The sequence below is a fragment of the Crinia signifera genome, chromosome 1 (genome assembly GCF_055691185.1).
Source record: "Crinia signifera chromosome 1, ASM5569118v1, whole genome shotgun sequence".
In the NCBI taxonomy this organism is placed as follows: Eukaryota; Metazoa; Chordata; class Amphibia; order Anura; family Myobatrachidae; genus Crinia; species Crinia signifera.
In genome coordinates, this window is record NC_139217.1 from 154,953,560 (window position 1) to 154,976,460 (window position 22,901).

Consider the following 22,901-nt stretch of genomic DNA (forward strand, 5'->3'; position numbering starts at 1 on the left):
AACAAACAGAATCCATATAGGCCAATGTGCCGAATAATTGAATGCTTAGACAAGATTCTATTTTTATTAAAGCTGTCCTTATGGCATATTACATCACTTAATATCTTTCCCCCAGATATAAATGAGTGTTCCCTGAGCGACAACCTCTGCAGGAACGGGCGGTGTGTTAACATGATTGGAACTTACCAGTGTTCTTGTGATTCTGGCTTCAAGCCCACTCCTGATCGGCAGGGCTGCATTGGTGAGTCATTTGCTACTGTCACAATGATTTATGTAATCTACATATCACAATAGAGATCTCACTGAGCATTTTTATTCCAGTCAGCAAGTTTTTATTCTTTAAAGGTTAAGGAAACTTAGCAGGATTCCCTTCTAATGAGCTAAGGGAAGTTCCTTGTAAAAATTCCAAGAAACACCCTGGGAAGAAGGTCAGATGCAGAGTACACGGATATATCTGAAACAGAATAAATGTCCTAATATAGCCATAAAAACAGCCTCAATCTGTATTAAATGTTTTCACCTGAACATAGTAATAAGCCCCACTCTATAGAGCTTCCATATGTGGCATAGGACACATGTTGGCATTTGTTAATAGAATAGCCCCTCTTGGGATTCTTACACTTGAGATATAGACACTGGTCCCAATGCCATCTTATTCGCCTCCATCTTTTTTGTACCTTACTAATGGAAGGTTGCTTTAACTAATTATAACAACAACAAAAAATAATTACCCTGTCATATTAAACTAGATCACAATATCCAAGGAATGAAGATCAGGAACTGCCGAAGATTAATTTCCCCCTTGCGCAATTGTTATAGTCTTCTGCATCATAAAAAAGCATGCTGTGGGTTATACAATTAACTACTATAAGTCAATACTTCTCCTTAGGATGCTGACTCCTTTTTGTGTAGCCACTTGCGATGGCAACACAAAAAGTTTAAATATCCTAGGGATATTTCTGACTTTATGACCTGCTATGGCAGGAAACTATTCCCCAACTTTTTTTTTGTAATCTTCAAGTGGCTTTGGCTTTTTGGAAATTTTCAGATCTTTTTGAGATCCTATTGGTGGAGGTTCCCTTCGCCCTTCTGCACATAGTTCAACAGTCACTTCATTTGGGACAGTTGACCCTTGAGACTATAATATGTACTTCAATATTCTTAAGAAGCCCTTCCCCAGTGGTGGGTGAGGTCTTCCTAATATTACATTATACTATTACATTTTCCTAGATAACCTTCACTCTTCATTGGTGACATCTTGGTTAGCTATTGAGTTTAACCTTATAAACTACCCAGATCTGTCCTCCTAATAGGGCTTAAATGGGAAGCACATACTTACCTCTTCTAAGCAACAGTCTGAGCTCCCTAGCTCTCATTAGGTGGCACTATCATGACCCTACTCCTTGGAAATGATTATCACAATAAAGCGGTAATGGAAGGGCTCTCCCTATTGGCAATCCTGGTCAAAAATTGTCGAGATTGCATAATCCGATTTTTAAACATAGCCTTCTATGTAACTACTGTTTATCTCTCACTACCTGTAATGCAGATATTGATGAGTGTACAATCATGAACGGAGGATGTGACACCCAGTGTACCAACTCAGAAGGCAGCTACGAATGTAGCTGTAGTGAAGGCTATGCCCTTATGCCAGACAAGCGATCCTGTGCAGGTAAGAAGTATAACAGAATACGTCTTATTGGTAGTTTCACAATGATATGGTTGAAGCTTGAAAAATAGCATTCTGCAATATGATCTTGTATCATTTATTTATATGGATTATTTGCTCAAAATTATCATAGATTTGGGCTTTATGAGCTGGTAAATGAGATTGGAAAGTTTTATAAACTTTGGGGCCGAAATTCAGCCCCATTTCTGATGTTAGGGGTCTGTGCAGGTGCGAATATGTGCATGTGCAAACCCCCATGTTCCAACGCCTTAGGCAAGTATCACACTCACTGAGGCATTCGCACTGTGAGGGGAGGGAAAGGGGCAGACAGGGGGCTGGTGGAGGGGAACGCTGGTGGAGTCAGCCTCTGTCCCAAATTCGGCCATCTCTGGCCAAGAAAAACGTCAGTCTAGACTGACTTTTATCTGCGAATGGTGAAAAAAAAACGTTCGGTCGATCAGTGAACGGGCGTTTCAGTCGGCCAGCAGGCGGGCAGCGGGCGAACATACTCAGCCTAGTGAACCGGTCTGAATCAGGCCCTTTGTCCAATCTGTCATCTAGCGGCTAGTTAGTGGTTTGGATATTACTTTATAACAATATTAGTATCTGCCTCTGCCAGTGAGGTACATACGAAATATAAGCTGTTTTCTTTATAGCACTCACTGATTTTAGATAAAGTAAGGTTACCATATGTCCTTTACACCTCCAGATATTGATGAATGTGAGGACAACCCAGACATCTGTGATGGAGGACAATGTACAAACATCCCTGGAGAATATCGCTGCTTGTGCTTCGATGGCTTCATGGCCTCTCTAGATATGAAGACATGTATAGGTAAGATGGTCTTGCCCAAATACTTATCATTGTACAGAACTGCCAGTAGTTTGGTTCTGCTGCCTGGTGTAATGTCACTGATTTTTCATGACTTGTGACTGTGCAGCCTGCAGGAAGAAACATCTCTAGCTTAAATATATTTTTTTTATTATGTTATAGTTTTTAGTTCTCATTATTTATGTCTCCTGTTCCTTTATTTTAGATGTCAATGAGTGTGACTTGAACCCCCACATCTGCCTACATGGAGATTGCGAAAATACCAAAGGCTCCTTCATTTGCCACTGTCAGATGGGTTACTTTGTAAAGAAGGGTAATACAGGATGCACAGGTACGTTTAGAGATCTGCAGCAGTATGCCCTTTTTATTCTTGCCCACTTCTGCTTGATGTTGTACACAATCTTACAAAACTTTGTTACTTTACTAGATGTTGACGAATGTGAAGTTGGGGCACACAACTGTGATGTCCATGCATCCTGTGTTAATGTTCCTGGAAGCTTTAAGTGCAAATGCCAAACCGGGTGGGTCGGTGATGGACTTAAATGTGTTGGTAAGTTGAACTATTTGGGTCTTCTACATGAAGCAATAGTCAGATAACAATAGTTTTGAATAAGGTTCTTTGAGTTAATATGAGCACTGGAGTGCATAAACATAGCAGATAGCAATCTGAAAAATGAGCACTAAGAATTTCCCATTCATGGGTTCTGCTCTATGGACATCCTGTAATTTATTCAGTCATCCTGATGTATAGCAGATTCCTTTTACAGGGGAGTATTAACAAGGTTGCTGTCTAGTTATCAAATATAAATGAAATTCACTATTAGCTGCAAAAAAAATTAATTACTGCAATTTGTAAAGCCTGTTGGTACACATATTAATTAACGCTGTCATCGCAATTAATTATTTTGCTGTTTGCATAAGTTTCACCTTAATTTCTTGCCAACTGTTCCAGTGAAGCCATTAACCTTCCTACCTTCTGGCATTTCTTAGATCTTGATGAGTGCTCCACCGAAGACCATAACTGCAATGTGAATGCCAATTGTGTGAACACCCCTGGCTCATACCGGTGCACATGTAATGAGGGATTCAATGGGGACGGCTTTACTTGCTCAGGTACAGTAATGGATTTTGAAACAAGAAATATTCAATAATAGCACAATTGAGTCTTGATGTTAAGTGCTGGACTGGAGTGACTAGGTTGTCTTTGTAATTTAATAGCTGTTAAATCCATGCCTCCATATGGAGTCACATCATTCACCAATGAATAACCACAGCTGATTCCCAATATATTTATCATAGATATATATCTCCTTCATAACTCCAATGATCATTTTTCTATTGTCTCAGTTTACGTGTTAATTTGCTTTTACCCTTTCTAATAGATGTTGATGAGTGCGCCGACAATGTAAACCTGTGTGAGAATGGTCACTGCTTAAATGCCCCCGGTGGATACCGCTGCGAATGTGAGATGGGATTTACTCCTACAGAGGACAGCAAGGCTTGCCAAGGTGTGTGGTGCTCACATATCTACTGTATGATACAGAGGTGCCGATTTATGTTTTTGCTGGTGGGTGCTCAAGCCTGTTAAAAGGCTCAACACGCAAGTACAGTGGCCCGGCGTTGGGACTCTGGAGTTACGGGCATGTGGGTGCTCATTAATTCCTGTGGGTGCTCGGGCCCTTGAGCACCCACAGAATCTATGGTACCTATGGTATGATAGGGTGTTTGTCTACCAATGACATATAAGCCTGCAAAGTGTATCAGCTTAGTTACTTTCTTTCATCCTTCTCCTTTATCTGTAAATTGACACGGTTCTCTGGTAACCCTTCAGATATCGATGAATGTACGTTCCAGAACATCTGTGTCTTTGGAACTTGCCAGAATCTGCCTGGAATGTTCCGCTGTGTCTGCGACGATGGTTATGAACTGGATAGAAGTGGAGGAAACTGTACTGGTGAGATAATAAAACCAAAAATACAAATGTCAACTATTACGAAGAGGTTGGCAAAGAGGGACAAGAAAAAACAATAGAGATGATGTGTGTGTCTCAATAGTTTATTTTTTAATCATAAATGTTTATTTTATAACCACCTCTTCATTTAATACACACCCAAAAATTCCTGAGGTCATAGACTGTGAATAGTAATATAAGTAGATGGATCCATTGGTTGCATTCGAAATGTAAGGAGTTGCTCATGGAAGCCAAACATTCAAAAGTATTAACATTAGGTTTTGTTTGCACTGCGGTTTATCCCTGTGTCTCTGTTCTCCAGATGTGAATGAGTGTGCAGACCCTGTGAACTGTATCAATGGGCTGTGTGTTAACACACCAGGAAGCTATTTGTGTAACTGCCCACAGGACTTTGAGCTGAATCCCACTGGTGTGGGCTGTGTTGGTAAGTGAAAGTACTCAATCAACTGTATAATTTATAATGGAATACTATGGATTCCTTAACTGAACACCCCTCTCTATCGCTCTCTCTCTCTCGCTCTCTCACTCTCAATGTGTAGACACGCGAGTTGGAAACTGCTACTTGGAAACTCTGACGAGGGGAGATGCTGGTCTTGCTTGTAGTGCTGAGATTGGAGTTGGCGTTACAAGGGCATCCTGCTGCTGCTCCTTGGGACGTGCTTGGGGAAACCCTTGTGAAAGCTGCCCCCTGGCCAACTCCAGTAAGTTACAAAAAAGCTTTTTGTTGGTATCTACATATTTAGAAAGATCAATAGATTATGTTATGACCAATACATCTTTCTGTCTTGTTTTACAGCTGAATACAAGACCCTATGCCCGGGAGGTGAAGGATTTAGGCCAAACCCCATTACAGTTATTTTAGAAGGTATGTTGACTACATTTATGTTATGTTATGCTAATAGGGTCAACCCCCACATTTTACCTATTTATGTTAGGCAACATGAACCCCTTCCTCAGCCTAGCAGAAAACATTATTTTTGTATTTTATTAAAAGATATTGATGAGTGCCAGGAACTACCCGGTCTGTGCCAAGGTGGAAACTGTGTGAACACTTTTGGGAGTTTCCAGTGTGAGTGCCCCCTTGGCTACTATCTGAATGAGGACACCCGCATCTGTGAAGGTAAACACACAATCAAGTTGCTCTAACTTTGTGTATATATATATATATATATATATATATATATATATATATATATATATATATATATATTAGTAAATAGTGCCCTTTTTATGAATAAATGTCTAATAGTATTGTTAAATAAGATACTGTCCCAGTTAATCTTAAAACAATACAGAACCATTGGAGAGAGTTTCCATATCGTACCATGTTGTTAAACTCACCATTTTACGAACATTGTCTTCAGTAGAGGATGGTAGTGTTATTAGATAAGGGAGCCATACAGCAAAAAACTTAGCTGAGTGTGATTCCACGTCTAGTGAACATACAGTACTAACCAGTCCATTTGGAAATAAAACAATAAACGGGGTAACATTGGGGAAATGGAATTTTTTTCTTTTTGTAGCCATTGTGATAATATTGGGGGGGGGGGTTTGCAACAGCTGCTACACGAGCCTATAATAGTTGTGTACCTTTGGCCATAGGAGGAGTTTGAGGTTATATTTAATTCCAAAAAGCCCATGAACTTGTTATATTTTAATGACTGAATATTATGTTAAACAGTGATTGCAAATAAACAAAACCGTTCTAGATATAAAGATAGATATAAAGATAGATAGATAGCTAGATAGCTAGATAGATAGATAAAAAATATCCTAAATACATACAGTAGGAGCAGGTTTCATCTTTGCTCCTTTGGGCAGGGCTAGCCATGGCTAGCCATGGCTAATCTATTGTTCTCAACTGCAATACAATACGTATTGCAGCTGAGAACAATAGAATAGCCATGGCTAGCCATGGCTAGCCATGGCTAAAGGAGCAAAGATGAAGAAAAATATATAATATTATTACATATACTATTTATATTTGACCTGGCGATTACACAATGTGGAACTGAATAATTATTATGTTTATTTTCAGACATTGATGAGTGTTCTGCTCATATTGGCATCTGTGGTCCTGGTACTTGCTATAACACATTAGGGAACTACACCTGTGTTTGCCCACCAGAGTATATGCAAATTAACGGAGGAAACAACTGTATGGGTATGTATGGGTCCTGGACCCAATCTGACTGCTTCCTCTATGCTGCCTTTATTTGTGTTGTATATTTTGGGCCTGATTCAGAGCTGCACAGAAGGACGATGTTCACAGACTTGAGTGATGTCCCTAAATAGTGGTATGGTGCATGCATTACACAGTGTGTATGCTCAGAGTTGCAGCTGTGATTGAGATACCCAAGATCAGAAGTCTCCTGGATATATGCTGGCCAGTTAGTGGGAGGTGGCTACACAGATGCAAAGAGATGGTCCAGCTTATGGAAGGGTTGTGGGGGTAAAGTGTTTGCTTACTCAGATGCTTCATCGTTTCTCATTGGAGACCATACTCAGATGGTAATTCTACCCCTGACATAAGGCTTTTGCAAGTTTTGATGGTGCGTATTACAGCATCTACAGATGCTGAAAGTGGCTGTCTGAGTCCATGCACATTCCCACATTCCTACACAGAGATGTATACCAGGGGAAAGATTTGTAGCACCATTACATGAAGCCTCAGGTGACAGACTGCCAAAAGTCACTGCCATATCTGCTTCCACTTCTATATCAGGCCCTTTATAACCCCTTACCGACGCAGCCTGTTTTTGCCTTCCTGACAGAGGCCTTTTTTTCAAATCTGACATGTATCACTTAAGTGGGGATAACTTTTTTTTGCTTTTACTTATCCCAGTGATTTTGAGATTGTTTTCTCGTGACACATTGTACTTTAAGTTAGTGGTAAATTTTGGTCGATACAGTCTTTTTTTTTTTGTGAAAAATACCAAAATGTCATAAAAAAATTAAACATTTTGCAATTTGCAAAATGTTAAATTTTCTGCTTGTGAGACAAATAATCATACCACTCAAAATAGTTCATAACTAACAAAGATCATATGTCTACTTTATGTTTTAATCATTATTTCAAACTCCTTTTATTTTTTTTGGACACTAGGGGGCAGCAGAGTCAAAATTATACACCTAACACAGTAAACGCTGCTTTTGGCTGTTCACGTTTGAACAGCCAATCGCAGCGATCGCTGAGGGGGGGGGGCATCGGTGCCCCCCTTGGGCAATGAGGGAAGATGTCTGCTGTCAGGGACAGCAGACATCGTCCCTCTGTCACCGCGTCTATAGACGCGGTGACAGTTTAAAGTCATGACGTACATTTACGTCATGTGTCGGGAAGTACATCCCGACCATGACGTAAATGTACGTCAAATTTCGGGAAGGGGTTAATGGATCTAGTCTACTATGTGTATGTTATGGTCTATGACGTAAGTGCATATGCACTGTGTTATGTTTGCTGTGTGCTACAAAAGCACAACATCAGCAGGGATTTGTACTGCACTGTTCTAACACTTGCAGACCCTTGCTATTGGAGGAGATCAGAGGTGTCCATAAGTGCAGTACAATAAGGGTGCACTACCATACAGTCAGCAATAATGTACCATCAGCAAGGAATGCTGTCATTATGTCTACATTAACAATGCTGACTCTCTGAATATGGACACCAAGCCATATCATTAATACTTTACTATAAGCTCTCTGCAAAACATATATATAGCTCGCACATATGTACCATATATAACTTATACTACTTTCAGACCGCAAACGCCGTGTCGCACACGGGATTAGGACACGGGTCCCATCCCCAAAGCAACACGGCATATGCGGTCTAAAAGTTCCGACACCGCATATTGCCGAGTCGGTGACGTCACATGGGGCGGAGCTGGGCGGCGGTGCGTCATCGGGGGCATGGGAGGAGGCAGTACTTGGAGCTGACAGTGCTGCCTCCTCCATACTGTGAACGGGACACGGGTCGCTCGACCCAGGCACCCGTTCACACTGCACTTGACACGGGTCATAGCCGTGTTCAACCCTGGTCAATACCAGGGTTGAACACCCGTGTTTCTCGACCCGTGGTGGTCTTTTCAGACTGCACCTTGATCCGTGTTGGGGCCGCAAGAACTCGGCAATAACCCGGGTCTAGAGTGCGGTCTGAAAGCGGTAATAGAAAGACGTGTATGCTCATCGCTATTAATATGCAGGGCTAAGTAGCCAACCAGAATGCCTCTTCTGTTAGTTAAGATCTTTGAAAGCTCTGTTCTGTTACCTTCCTTTTTCTCTGCAGACATGAGGAAGAGCGTGTGTTATCGGAATTACAATGACACCTGTGAGAATGAACTATCAATCAACATGACAAAGAAAATGTGTTGCTGCTCTTACAACATTGGCAAAGCTTGGAACAAACCCTGTGAGCCGTGTCCTGTGACCGCCAGCCGTAAGTATTCCATGAAAATGTATATTCCCAAGTGCTGTCTTCTTAGAGCGCATGTGCGGTGTAGGCATCATTTGTCTGACTAGATACAAGGCTGCGACTGGTACAGTACATGGTGTTCTTATACAGAGAAGTGGTGGCGTAAAATGGAATCCTGTCATTGATGGGGTAGAGTTCCTCTATTCGGTACTATAGAAAAAATTTGATTACGATCATGCATCCAGATACATATGTTTTTCTGGGTTCCAGTTAAATGTCACACCATAAACATTCATGTCGATATCTGTGTAACACCGATGACCTCTCAACATCTCTAATATTGACATAATGTTGACACTCAGTGCTGGAGATGGTCTATGGCAGGGTGATATTTCCAATAACCCCTATGCCTCCTGGTATGGGGCACTAAAAGCATCAGTCATGATAATTATTTGTTGTCTGTAGTATGTATTTCCCATGGTCATCTCTAATTATTATAATATCCTATACCCCATCATTCTAAGCTTTTATTAATATGACCTGCAAATATAGACACTCTGATTGTTACTTTATTCATTACTATGTTTTTATGCAATAAATTACCCTACTTGCTTTATGACTGACATTTTCCATTAGCTACAGCTAATCCATACACATGTCATAGGAAGACTCACAGTGATAGTCTGAATGGCTTGATAGTGTTGTGTACTGTAACATTTACGGTGGGAATACCTTTTTGTGTTTATCTAGCTGAATATCAAATTCTCTGTGGAAATCAAGCACCTGGTTTTATCATTGACATCCGAACTGGCAAGCCTATGGGTATGATAACTGTATTTCCTAAAACTATATTTGGGTTATTTGTTGGTAGAGTAGCAACTGATCTACAGCCTTGTCTTTAATACAGATATTGATGAATGCAGTGAAATTCCAGCCATTTGCACCAATGGAGTCTGCATCAACCAGATTGGAAGCTTCCGTTGTGAATGTCCAATGGGATTCAGCTACAACAACATCCTCCTCATCTGTGAAGGTTTGCTAGCTCACTGCTTTTCATCGCCATATAGAAAGACAAATCCCCTCCAACATATATTATATATTACTACACAAAATATGCTCTTACACATATAATATTTTTTTATTATACGTAATATATTTTTACAATTGTGTGCTTTCTTATTTCATTACTGATTACACACACACACACACACACACACACACACACATATATCTATCTATCCTATCTATCCTATCTATCTATCTATCTATTTATCTAGATATAGATAGATAGATAGATAGATAGATAATTAGATAGATAGATAGATAGATAGTTTTATAGTTATATATATATATATAGATAGATAGATAGATAGATAGATAGATAGATAGATAGATAGATAGTTTTATAGTTATATATATATAGATATATTTTATATATATGTTTTTTCCATTTATTTATTTTTTGTAACCATTCTGTTTATGTTTGTATGCTGTATGGTTAGAAGTGGTCATTATAGCTTTCAGTTTGTTATTATGTTGGCAGACATTGATGAGTGCAGCAGTGGAGAGAGCCTGTGCCAGATTAATGCTGACTGTATTAATATCCCGGGCTCCTATCGTTGCGAATGCTCCAGTGGTTATAAGCTGTCTCCGAGCGGTGCCTGTGTTGGTAAGTACACATCTATGACTAGTTAACTTTGGCTATATTGTTTGTTATTTATTTTTGCCATACACTAAATGCTTGCTGATACCATATGAGCTTGTCCTGCGCAGTGTTGAGCATACATTTATCCTTCATGCTGTGCTTTCCATAGGCCGTAATGAATGCAATGAGATCCCTAATGTCTGTAGCCATGGAACATGTATGGACACAACCGGAAGCTACGTCTGCATCTGTCATAATGGGTTCAAAGCAAGTGCGGACCAAACCATGTGCATGGGTGAGTGACTGCCTTTCTCTGCCTATAGGAAATGATGCACTGCCTACATATTGCTCATACACATTACTGCTTTCTGTTAGATATCGATGAGTGTGATCGGCAGCCCTGTGGCAATGGTACCTGCAAGAACACTGTTGGATCATATAACTGTCTCTGCTTCCCTGGCTTCGAACTCACCCACAACAATGATTGCATGGGTAAGACAATGCTGGCACTGAAACTATTTTGCTGTCTACTTATATAAATATACTATGTACGATCTGTACTCTTCATAATGGTGAGACAGGATAACAGACTCATACCTCTTACTTCATATAAGCAGAAGTGTGCAAGTAATTGTGCTGTTATTCCTTTACAACTAACATTCTGTTTCATGGCATTCCAGTAAAAGTTTGAACATTGCATTTATAATAAGGATTTATCCACTTTATTTTTATTAGTAATAGAATTAGTAATACACTTTACCAGTAGATGGCAGCAGAGACCATTAGGAATTGAATGCACGTTATTCTAAGCCCCCTGTTACTGTCCTCTTACCACACAGACATAGATGAGTGCTCTTCCCTGGTTGGACAAGTGTGCAGAAATGGCCAGTGCATCAACAATGTGGGTTCCTTCCAATGTCTGTGTCATGAAGGCTATGAGATCACTCCTGATGGAAAGAATTGTGTGGGTAAGTACATGCACTGACTCTGGGTAATTACAAAGAACTATGTTCCCGTAGTCCTGGGTGCGACCCGGCATTGTGATGTTAAAATGGGTGTTACAGAGGGTGACCTGGGTTATCCCTTCTTATGCCCCTGGTCGAATTGCCGAGTTGCTCGACTCGGGTTATACGGTTTGGTGATTTCACACCGCAACTTGACCTGGTCGTCTTGTCAGCAACCTAGGTTATTTTGGCGATGTGAAAGGTGTATAACTAATGGAAAAATATAAGAAAGGTTTCATTTGCAAAATAGACTATTTCACACGAGAAAAAATGTGATCAGAAAAAAATAGAATTTGAATATAAAGAACAGTATTGTAAGCACCTTACAGGAGAAGAATTGCATACCTCCCAACTTTGGAGGAGATGGAGGAGGGATGTAGTTGCTGCGCGCCTCAGGCGTGCCGAAAATTTCGGGGGAGTGGCCTAATTTCGGGGGTGTGGCCTATACTCGCGGCTCTCCCGCGAGGCCACACCCCCATTTTGCCGCTATGGGGGCATGACCCAGAGGCTCTGTGAGCCTCTAGCCATGCCCCCAGCCCCCCGGCTGCGGGAATAGACTCTGTGCGCATGCGCACAGTGTTTATTCCCCGCTGCTTAGCAGCCGACAGGGGGGACTCCCAGCAGACCCCCTCACCGCGGGACACAGTCGGCCGCGGGTGGGACAGCGGGACAGTCCCTGATAATCGTGACTGTCCCACTAAAATCGGGACTGTTGGGAGGTATGGAATTGTAATATATTTCATTTTCAAGGTATTTCTTTGTATGATATCATAATGCAGCATCTGTAAGAACGTGCAATTAACTATAAGGTGTTGTGTTGGCGATATTACTAACTATGAGGCTCATTTGTTTTGTTCTGCAGATATTAATGAGTGCATTAGCCTACCCGGCACCTGCTCTCCAGGAACATGTCACAATCTGGAAGGATCGTTCCGTTGCATCTGTCCCCCAGGATATGCAGTGCAGAATGACAACTGCATAGGTGAGTGCTGGGCTAACATTACCTGTGTGTCCATGTGTGTGTTTATACTTTCCCAGCAACTACTCATTTACTTTATAATCACTGCGGCCTTTTCACGGGTTTACATCCTAATTTTAGAATAAATGCCCCAGACACTGTGATGGTTCTGTAGACTCGAGTAAGTTTGTTGTGTAACTGCGGGTGTCAGTATACTGCAGTAATACCTGCTAGTGTAATAGTATACAGTACATATGATGGTACGTTTCATTTCTTTTTGTTTCCCAAGGGAAACCATTTACTTTGCTGTAGCATACAGGTAATGTCCACAACATGCACAGCAGGCCTGATTCAGATCTGATTGCACGGCTTCTTAATTTCGTAGCCCATAGATCAGGTATACGCCGCCCCGCAAGAGTGAAATCCCGCCCCATACAAACCTGCAGATTGCTTAGCACAGCTTGCTAAAATATCGCAGGCCTGTGATTAGCTGTAAATCCATTGACAATCCGCTCACCATCATATGATTTTATCACTGTGTGCTGTCTGTGCGTAGTCCAGGACTTACTTGGTGACTGCAGTAAACACAGGTCTGAATTATTCCCAATGCACAGAATTAACAGAACAGTATAGAGGGGCCAATTGCAATTTTTGGTACTTATGTAATATCTGGGCTCCCGTTTTTCTTATGAGACCGTGTCCCCTCGTGGCGTTTGCTGCACTCGCCACGATTCGGGCACAGTGGCTCGCTGCGCTCACCACACTATATAAAATCAACTCCATGCGTAGTTGGATAGTAGGGGTATGAAAAAATGGGGTGCATTTAACATGGGAGCCCAGATAATACATAAGTACCCACTTTTATCTTCCATGTGCTTTGAAACACATATATATGGAATTTCTATTTCTATATACAGTACAGAGAAGAGATTTACAAAGTTGTGACTTTGGCTTATGAAGTGTTTTTTTTTTACAGACATTAATGAATGCGATGATGAACCGAACATTTGCCTATTTGGAACCTGCACTAACACTCCCGGAAGCTTCCAGTGTGTCTGCCCACCTGGCTTTGTGCTATCAGATAATGGTCGCCGTTGCTTTGGTGAGTGCTGACTATGGCCTTGGTTTATAGTTTTCTGGGGATTAATTTCCAAATTCTCTGCACATTTTGTAAGGGAATCAGGTTTCTGACAATATGAAAAAAACAACAATCAAATATATCTATGTAATAAACATACCATGTTTGTGAGTGGTGGAGCCAGATGGAGGTGTGAATAAAATCGTGTGAGTCCTTGCAACTGTCAAACTGACTCGAAGGGTCGAGAAAATGTTGTCTGCAATTGGACTGACTCCATGTTTTGCCTTGACTATATTGGTATCTGATCTCTCACTTTCTGAATCTCTCATCTTATTACATTTCACCCATCGTGTCCATACAACAGCATGATTTCTTGAAGAGCCAACAGTTATGCATCTCTATATTTGTATTGCTTTCCAGATACCCGTCAGAGCTTCTGCTTTACTCGATTTGACAATGGAAAATGTTCCGTTCCTAAAGCCTTCAACACTACAAAAGCCAGATGTTGCTGCAGCATGATGCCCGGCGAGGGCTGGGGAGACCCGTGTGAGCTGTGCCCACAAGAAGGAAACTGTAAGTCTTGGAGAATACAGACCATATTTACACTGGAGAAACAAAAATAATTGAACAAATAATAATTACAATCAAATTCTACTCATAACCACCTAACTGGCTAATATGTTTACCAATGTTCATGAATTGTGGTTATATGTATGATTTAATATGTCTTCGTCAGCTGCTCCTCTCTGCAGGCCCTGGGTATAAACTGGGGGCAGCCTGCTCTGACATTTACATTTCTCTGGTGGCTGCAGGGAGCAGCAGTGATAGGCAGACACTGGGGAAGATCCAGGGGTGCACGGGAGGGTTGGAAGGTCCCTCTGAGTTTGGAGGCTTCTGGAAGATAATTTTTCAGCAGTCACCCAGCGATTGTTTCTGTTCTGAATGGTGACATCAAATACAACAATGTCAGGAAAAACCCTGCCTGGCATGGATGCATCAAGCAAGTGGTTAAAAAGTATGTTTATAATATAGAGAGTATGGGCCTGATTCTGAGATGCAAGCTAAGCAAATAAGCAAGAGGGGTTTTTGTATATGGATCAAACCATGTTGCATTGCAATGAATGCAAATACATCTATATTGTTTGCATGCAGGGTAAATATTGTCTGCTTCTGCATGTGGCCCACAAATGCTGGCCCTCTTTTTAATACTCTGCCATTCTGATTCAGTTTGGACATTTCTCTATACATTTAAAATCTGTCCCACTTGCAGTGCAGCATGTTTCTACTTTTGTTTGTTACTTTTTGTTTTACTCGCAACCTAGACACAGGGGGGAATTTGATAAGATGGGAGTTCTATTTCCCATGGGATGTTGCTATGGGTGACCAATCAGATCCTGTATATTATCTTCTATAAGGTGCTAAATAAATAAGAAGTAGATTCTGATTGGTTGCCCATAGCAACACCCGATGAGAAAAGAACTCCCATCTTAGAATATTTCCCCCACAGCCTCTATAGTCTCTTATTTATAAGGAATATAGAAGACAGCAGAATTCTGTGATAAGTTAAATGACATAAAAAGCTAGTTGATGTGTAATTGTATTCATTCCTTATATTCCCAGTAAGGCATATTACATTAAGTCTGAATTCAAAATAATGTCACTCAACCTACAAATCCCTGTATGTTGTGCTGTACAGTATTCACTTCCATCAGGAAGTCAGTGAGACACAAGTCACATCACTAAGCAGTTACTGTACGCATGCACTTTACAGGAGTGTCTATATACTGATATTATGTATTGCCCCTTTAACAAATGTAAGCAAAGATTAAAAAAAATGGCTGACTTAAATCAGTTGCATTTAATCCCTCTCCAACAAAACGTAGTGAGACCTAACATTATGTAGATATTTAAGGGACTATATATTATTATTTGTAGCATATCCACCCAAATCATCCATTTTGGGGGATACTAGCAAATAATATCCCCATCATGTATGCATGGGGGATCATAGCAGATAGCTGCAGCAGTTTTTGCTCGCTATAGAAAACCTATGAAGGCTGTTTTTTAGTCATATTTACCCAGAATTCCAGAGCACGGCCCAAGTATTTAATGCCATCTGAAGGTGACATTATCTCATTGTAGCCTGATAAGTAATAAATATGACTTTATATATGCATTTAATGTAGCATCGCTTAACAGTGTAAAGGAACACCGATGGCTGATTAAGCTGGAGGTGACATAAATCACCGAAGGGGGATCAGGCTGAAGCAAGTTAGCAGTTTTGTGGTTTAGACGATATGCTGCGTCTGGCAGCCAATGGTTGCAAGGGGAAGAGTTGGGAAGGGGAGAAGGGTCTTGTGATAGGGAAGTGGCTTCCTCTCTGGAATTTTCCCCACCCTCCCGTCCCTATTTTCTGTCTCTATTTTCTTCATTAGGCGGCGGTAAAGAACGGTCAATTGTGTAGATGGAATGTGTGTAGATTAGTGGGTGCGCTCTCCAGGCATCGATTGTCACGAAATGCACGGAAGATGGCTGCCACCACCGACCCGGGTGGTTGGCTGGGAGAGTTGGTCACCAGCGGTGTGTGAATGCTATGGTGATCCTACCCACCCCCTTTTCTTCAGTATGACCGTTCTTTAGTGCCGCCACCAATATTATAGTCATTAGTCTGTTGTCAAAATAAATTTGACATTCGTTATTTTGAAACGCCAGCACTTGTGTCTGTGTCGTTATTTTTAGATAAGTTTAGTAAGTTAAGTGTTAAGGGTGTAAGACTGAGAGTACCGATGGTGAATTTATGACTGCTCTCACTGTCTTCTTTCAGTGGCTTTTCCTGAGCTCTGTCCATATGGTCATGGAGCCATCCCTAACATTGGAGACACCAGAGAAGGTCAGTGGCCACAGCAAGCACACATATCATTTTTTTTTATGTTTAGATTTGGTTTATTTATAAATGTGGAAGGTTACAACGAAAACATGACAATTAAAGTATACAGGTGACAGGGTAAATGCTGGGGGTCAATGCAAGGATCTGGTATTTTGAAAGCAGGTCGCATATCAAAAGAAACGAAAAAATAAAAGATGACACTGGGCTTTTCCTGAAACATCCAGGGATGAGCAAGTAGTAAAAATCACTATACATAATGCCTGTATACTTATAAACCATTCCGGTCCATGCAACACAAAATGAGGAGAACATAAAGGGTAAGTTCCAGCAGGATGAATCAATGAACCTATGCTGTGTTCTCCTTCAAGCTCTTGAAACACTAGTGCAGTGAGGTCAGATAAAGAGCTCACCCACTTATCTGGCAAGAACAGGCTTCAGACTTGTAATCTATTGCAGTGTCTGGCTCTGAGTGAGCAGATGCAGGGAAAAGGACAGGAAGAAAGACTAATGTGATATTGAAGCAGGAACTAATGGTTGTCAGACTGTTGGGTAAAGCCGTTTAGTTCTTGCAAGGTTTGGATGCGTACACCGCAAAATAAATAAAAATGTAGAGCCAGGGAGAAGATTCCTAACTACTAGAATCACAGCTGGCTCCAGGTCTACTTGCACCTGGAATTTTCGGAACTGGCATGGAAGTAGGTCCTCCTAATACTAGTCTGTATAGCAGCAGCACTTGGCAATGAATGAAGCAACAAACGTCTTCCTCCTTGTCGATGTTTCAATTATATTCACATTTTTATCAGGTCCTGACGAACATGTGAATAACATTTAAACATTGACTAGGAGGAAGGCATTTGTTGTTTTATTCATTGCCAAGTTCCGCCGTTATACACACTTATATATATTCCCACTGTGAAAGGTGCTCACTGACAACAGGTCCTGACGGAGATTTTGGAGAAGTAAGAGGCCGGCAGACTGTATTGATGGCTGTGCAGTGTTGAGATGGCCATCGACAATCGATTATTTCAACAACAACAAAATTCCAATTGACATGGGAGAACTTTTTCTAATCGATGGGGGAGAACCACATGGTTTCCGTCCATCGATGATACAAAGCTATTGAATAATTTATTTTTTATTTTTCTGGTTTTGGGACATTGAGCATAACACCACCTCTGGGACATCGATTTGCCCACAATTCACTGAACATTAAAGTAGGTGTGACCATCGGTGGGTGAAACCATCAATGGTTCCCTTACAAATGCTTTTACACCATCTAGGTTACCCATCAATGGTATCATAGATGGATAATGCACTAATGGCTTCCCTACGATGAGAAGGAAGGCTTACATGGGCTGTGGGGAAGAAGAGGTAGGCAGAGATGGGTTGCGCGGCATTGAGAAGGCCGGCTTGGGGTTATGTGGAGGAAAGTGGTGGATCAGCCAGAAACGAGAACTTGACGACTGCACACTGTATTTTTAATTAGGTTGTGCCACTGGTAGAATGAACCCCTGACTGGAATTAAAGTTAAAAATAAAATATGCTTCATATACATTAAAAATAATTCATAGTTTAACAGACAAAAATTTTATATATATATATATATATATATATATATATATATATAAACAGTAATACAAAACAAGTAGAGGCACTCCAGCGGTCTTGGTGATAAAACAAAGTTTACTGGGAAACAGACGTTTCGGGGATACAAACACCCCTTCTTCAAGTGTACAATAACATTATTGTACACTTGAAGAAGGGGTGTTTGTATCCCCGAAACGTCTGTTTCCCAGTAAACTTTGTTTTATCACCAAGACCGCTGGAGTGCCTCTACTTGTTTTGTATTACTGTTTATCTATCTGGACCGGAAGGCACCCGCGGCAGCTGCACCAAGATTCCCCTGGAGTGCCAGGCTGACTACGCACCTATATATATATATATATATATATATATATATATATATATATATATATAACCAATGCAATGTGGCAAGTGGCACTCAGAGTCTTATAGTGGTAGGATTTAAAGTTGAACAAAACGTGCTTTATTAGCAGACACAATGTTTCAGGGCGCTGGTCCCCTTCATCAGGATAAATATATATATATATATAGGTACTTGTTTCCTAGCACGGCGCCACCGATTTTGATTGTAAGCATCGGGTCGGAAAAATCGCCAACCAAATCGCATGCGATGCGATCGACGCGATCGACCCGATTTTTACATTGGAATCAATTTAAAATGGTCCCTGAGACCAGATTTTGCATTGACTTTAATGGAAAATGCCCCAAAACACCCCATTTTCATAGAAAACCCCCCTGATGTTTCAAATGGCCCCCATTGTTAACGCCACCCCGGTATTGATGCGAACCCGAAGCGTGGCGAGCGCAGCGAGCCCGCGAGGGGCGGCAGTATGCGTCCTCCGACCTTTTCATACCCCCACTATCCACGTCGGCGTGGAGTTGAGAATAGAAAGTGTGGCGAGCGCAGCGAGCCACCGTGCCCGAAGCGTGGCGAGCGCAGCGTGCCCCGCGAGGGGACGCGGATACCTTCACAGGTATCCGCGTCCCCTTGCAGGCTTCACAGGTATCCGCATCCCCTCGCGGGGCTCGCTGCGCTCCCCACGCTTCGGGCTCGGTGGCTCGCTGCGCTCGCCACACTTTCTATTCTCAACTCCACGCCGACGTGGATAGTGGGGGTATGAAAAGGTCGGAAGATGCATACCGCCGCCCCTCACGGGCTCGCTGTGCACGCCACGCTTTGGGTTGGCGTCAATACCTGGGTGGCGTTAAAATTGGGGGGGCATTAACCATACTTTTTACACAAATTCAATGTGAAATAGGCCATATTGGCCCATTTCACATTGTCACCTATGTAAAATCGGGTTGATCGCATCAATGTTATAATGGCCCGCGATCTACGCGATCAACTCGATTTTCACTTTAAAATGAATTTAACATTGTTCCCTATGGGAAAATTGCGTTGATCGCGTCGGTCGCATCGCGGCCCCTTATTAGGGGCCGCGATGGACGCGATTTTCACTTTTACCGGCAATTGAGCTAGTTAAAGATAGAAAATCGGGTCCATCGCGTCCATCGCATGCCTTAAGTACCTTAACTTAAGGCATGTGATGTACCCCGACGGGCGACGTGCTACGAAACAAGTACCTATATATATATATATATATATATATAAAATAAAGAAGCTATAGTACCTATTTCATCTCTGTAAGGAGTACAGGACAATGAGTATGGTAAAACATGCTGACAGTTGGGATTCAGGCGGCCATTTCGACATCAGAATCCGACTGTCAGGAGCCCAACAGGGGGGAGAGCCCCTACAGCCCACGCCACCTATTCTATTCTCCCTGTATGTGGTTGTGGACCCCCACTAGGGAAAATAGCCTGTGCAAATCAGGATTCCGACTGCTGGGCTACTGACAGTCAGGATTCTGATGTCAGAGAAATGACCGTTGTAATCCTGACTCTCGGTCACTCATCTGACACCCCAGGACTGGTATGAGGACAATACCACAGTTTTCCTGGTACTGGTAGTATGATGTGTTATGTTCTGTGTGCACTTAGGTTATACTCTTTATTCATGTTTTTCCCTCCTCTAATACCCATTTTACACCACCACAAAAACTCAGTGAAAAAGGGTCAACTCATGTCCATTTACATTTACACACAAAATTCTATCCAGGTCCTGACCAGAGTGGAACCAGGGCCGGCGCATTTGCCTAGGGCGCCGGCACCTGGAGGGCGGCAGTTCGCCCCTCACTCCCAGCATGATGATGGAGGGTTAGCGAACTGTGTAAAAAACCTTCGGCGCCGGCGTCCCTGCAGTGCTGGAGCGGGCAGGGGTGTCCGTGCCGCACGGGTACCTGTGGCGCTGTCATTGTGTATAAAGCTGCCGGCGGGGTCCCTGCAGTGAATAGAAAATAACTAGCGCTTCCCGTGCCGCCGCGCGCATAGCGCTAGTTATTTTCTATTCACTGCAGGGACCCTGCCGGCCGGCCGCCTCCAGCTTTATACACAATGACAGCCGCGGCACGGACACCCCCGCGGCACGGACACCCCTGCCCGCTCCAGCACTGCAGGGATGCCGGCGCCGAAGGTTTTTTACACAGGTGCCACCACCAACCCCCCGGCACCCCCCCCCCGGCGCCGGGGCGCCCCCACCCCGACTTGCCTGGGGCGCTCCAGTGCCTTGCACCGGCCCTGGGTGGAACACTGGCAGGACCTGGGTAGTGGACTCCCATTTACAGCAATGGGGATGCCTAACCTCCGTGCTGCTGCGGTCAGTATGGAGGTTGGGCGGGGGGCGCACACAGCCTCCGCTACTGTCTGCTTGTACTGTGCAGACAGCAGAGGAGGCAGGGAGGTGAAAGAGCCTGTGTACACCATCCAGTCACCTCACGGATGGGGGCTTGGGGGTTGCACCAAGGTAAGCAGCCCAGCAGTTTACCTAGTCCGGGGCCCCAGCATTGCGATTGGCGGTCCCGGCGCTTGGAGATTATGTCATCTTCAATCATTATCAGTGTAAACGGTGCAAATCCCAGATCCAACCTGGCTTGGAACAGTGTTCCAAATACTGGGTCAGATCAGGGATTTAGGGGTGTGAGCAGCACTGAGCTGTTTCCTATATCATACTTACTGAGCACAGAAAGATAACGTGTGAGGCTAGTACTTTTGGCTGATTGGCTACATGATCATAGAATTCAGCATCTAATACACAAAACATTTTTCTCTACTGCAGATGTCAATGAATGTTCTGAGAATCCTGGAATTTGTGTCAACGGAATCTGTATTAATACTGATGGCTCTTTCCGATGTGAATGTCCCTTTGGCTATAATTTAGACTTTACAGGAGTTAACTGTGTTGGTGAGTAATATGTTATCAGACAATCCTTGGGAACATACATGTACATGTAGATCTGTCAGCACAGAAATAGGAGTGATACAGCATTTACGTATATATGAATCCTAATATATGTTATATAAACCCCATTGGTGTTATTTGAAGGCTTTAGTCTTGTTTTAGAAGAGATTTTCTTTACACTGTGATTTCCCCCCATTATGCATAACTGAGAGAGCATACTGATCTACCCTGCAGATACGGATGAGTGCTCCATTGGAAATCCATGTGGCAATGGAACATGCACTAATGTGGTTGGAGGATTTGAATGTGCCTGTGATGATGGCTTTGAACCTGGATCAATGATGACTTGTGAAGGTAAATGCTCCAAGAATGTCATATTTGGAAGACGTTTGTCATTAGAAAATGCCAAGCACACAGTTTTCTGTTTTCCTTATACTCTGTTTTCTGAGATGAATAATAAAGTTAGCCATTCAGGTAAAGCACAGTAGCAAAAGCAACTGTCTTTCTTTAATACATGGATGGAGGAAACCAGCTATAGCAGAGTATGTCCTCATTAGTCATTCCTAACAGAGAAGTAAAGCACAGTCCCTATTTTCTTATCCAGATATGTCCTATAATCAGGGCTTAAAGTGGTCTTGGAGATGTGGTGGAACTCCGTTCCCCTAACACTGGGGTAATTGTTCCCTACCACCCATAAAGGGATAGTGGTCCGACAACACAAGGTAGCACAATCATATAAACATTACACCGCATGTAGTGCCCTTGATTCGTATAAATCACACAGCCCTTATACACATAATGTCCACAGGTGTTCATCTTAACTTTACATTACATATGCCGTGCCAGAAGAAGAAGCTGCTGGGACAGGCTTTTCTGTTGGAATTACTGTTCAGGACTGTGGTAGACAGCGACGGACTGGGCCACCGAATCGGCCCTGGCATTTGTGCATGCGTGCGACCTTTGTCACAAGCCGGGCGCGCGCACACATGCATCGCACATGCGTGTGATGCCTCTCCCAACTTGCAGGAGAGAGGGGAATTCTGGCATTTGCCAGAAGTGCCAGATGGCCAGTCCGGCCCTGGTGGTAGAGGTGGTACTCAGTTCCCCCTACCATTAGAGGTGGTGGAACTCCACCCCGCCCCCCCGTCACTTTAACCCCTGCATATAATTGAACAAACAAGTTTTGTGGAAACAGGGTTATTCATGGCGCGGTTTTAGTGTTGGTAGTAGTTTCCAAGTACAATATGTGTGAAAATAATCTTGTCATGCCATGTTGTGATAGAGTAATCGCAGCAGATACAAGGCACTTTACATGTGATACGGATTTTCATTTTGCAGATATCAATGAGTGTACAAACCCTCTTCTGTGTGCTTTCCGCTGTATCAACACTTACGGATCATATGAATGCACTTGTCCATCTGGATACACCTTAAGAGAGGACCGCAGGATGTGCAAAGGTAGGAGACCTTCTTGAGCAAATACTCATGCCATCATTTTATATGAATGTGTACCTTTAATGGTCCTAACAGCATCTAAATGTGTTCATTTAAATATGTTAACAT

The 22,901-nt window shown here is 42.5% G+C and overlaps 1 protein-coding gene across 1 annotated transcript in view; it reads left to right on the top strand.

The window, feature by feature from the left end:
* The window catches only part of LOC146062888 (fibrillin-2-like), a 55,694-nt gene that overhangs the window by 19,197 nt on the left and 13,596 nt on the right, over positions 1–22,901 (top strand). The window contains exons 19-45 of the mRNA XM_083174896.1: positions 116–241; positions 1,550–1,672; positions 2,379–2,504; positions 2,707–2,832; positions 2,929–3,051; positions 3,492–3,614; positions 3,884–4,009; positions 4,333–4,455; positions 4,775–4,897; positions 5,013–5,174; positions 5,270–5,338; positions 5,468–5,593; positions 6,512–6,637; positions 8,759–8,908; positions 9,635–9,706; positions 9,792–9,917; positions 10,428–10,553; positions 10,699–10,824; positions 10,905–11,021; positions 11,369–11,497; positions 12,396–12,515; positions 13,468–13,593; positions 13,990–14,142; positions 16,394–16,459; positions 21,216–21,341; positions 21,573–21,692; positions 22,677–22,796. Coding sequence (XP_083031022.1) covers positions 116–241; positions 1,550–1,672; positions 2,379–2,504; positions 2,707–2,832; positions 2,929–3,051; positions 3,492–3,614; positions 3,884–4,009; positions 4,333–4,455; positions 4,775–4,897; positions 5,013–5,174; positions 5,270–5,338; positions 5,468–5,593; positions 6,512–6,637; positions 8,759–8,908; positions 9,635–9,706; positions 9,792–9,917; positions 10,428–10,553; positions 10,699–10,824; positions 10,905–11,021; positions 11,369–11,497; positions 12,396–12,515; positions 13,468–13,593; positions 13,990–14,142; positions 16,394–16,459; positions 21,216–21,341; positions 21,573–21,692; positions 22,677–22,796 — 3,279 coding nt within the window. The remainder of the gene's footprint in view (positions 1–115; positions 242–1,549; positions 1,673–2,378; positions 2,505–2,706; positions 2,833–2,928; positions 3,052–3,491; positions 3,615–3,883; positions 4,010–4,332; positions 4,456–4,774; positions 4,898–5,012; positions 5,175–5,269; positions 5,339–5,467; positions 5,594–6,511; positions 6,638–8,758; positions 8,909–9,634; positions 9,707–9,791; positions 9,918–10,427; positions 10,554–10,698; positions 10,825–10,904; positions 11,022–11,368; positions 11,498–12,395; positions 12,516–13,467; positions 13,594–13,989; positions 14,143–16,393; positions 16,460–21,215; positions 21,342–21,572; positions 21,693–22,676; positions 22,797–22,901) is intronic.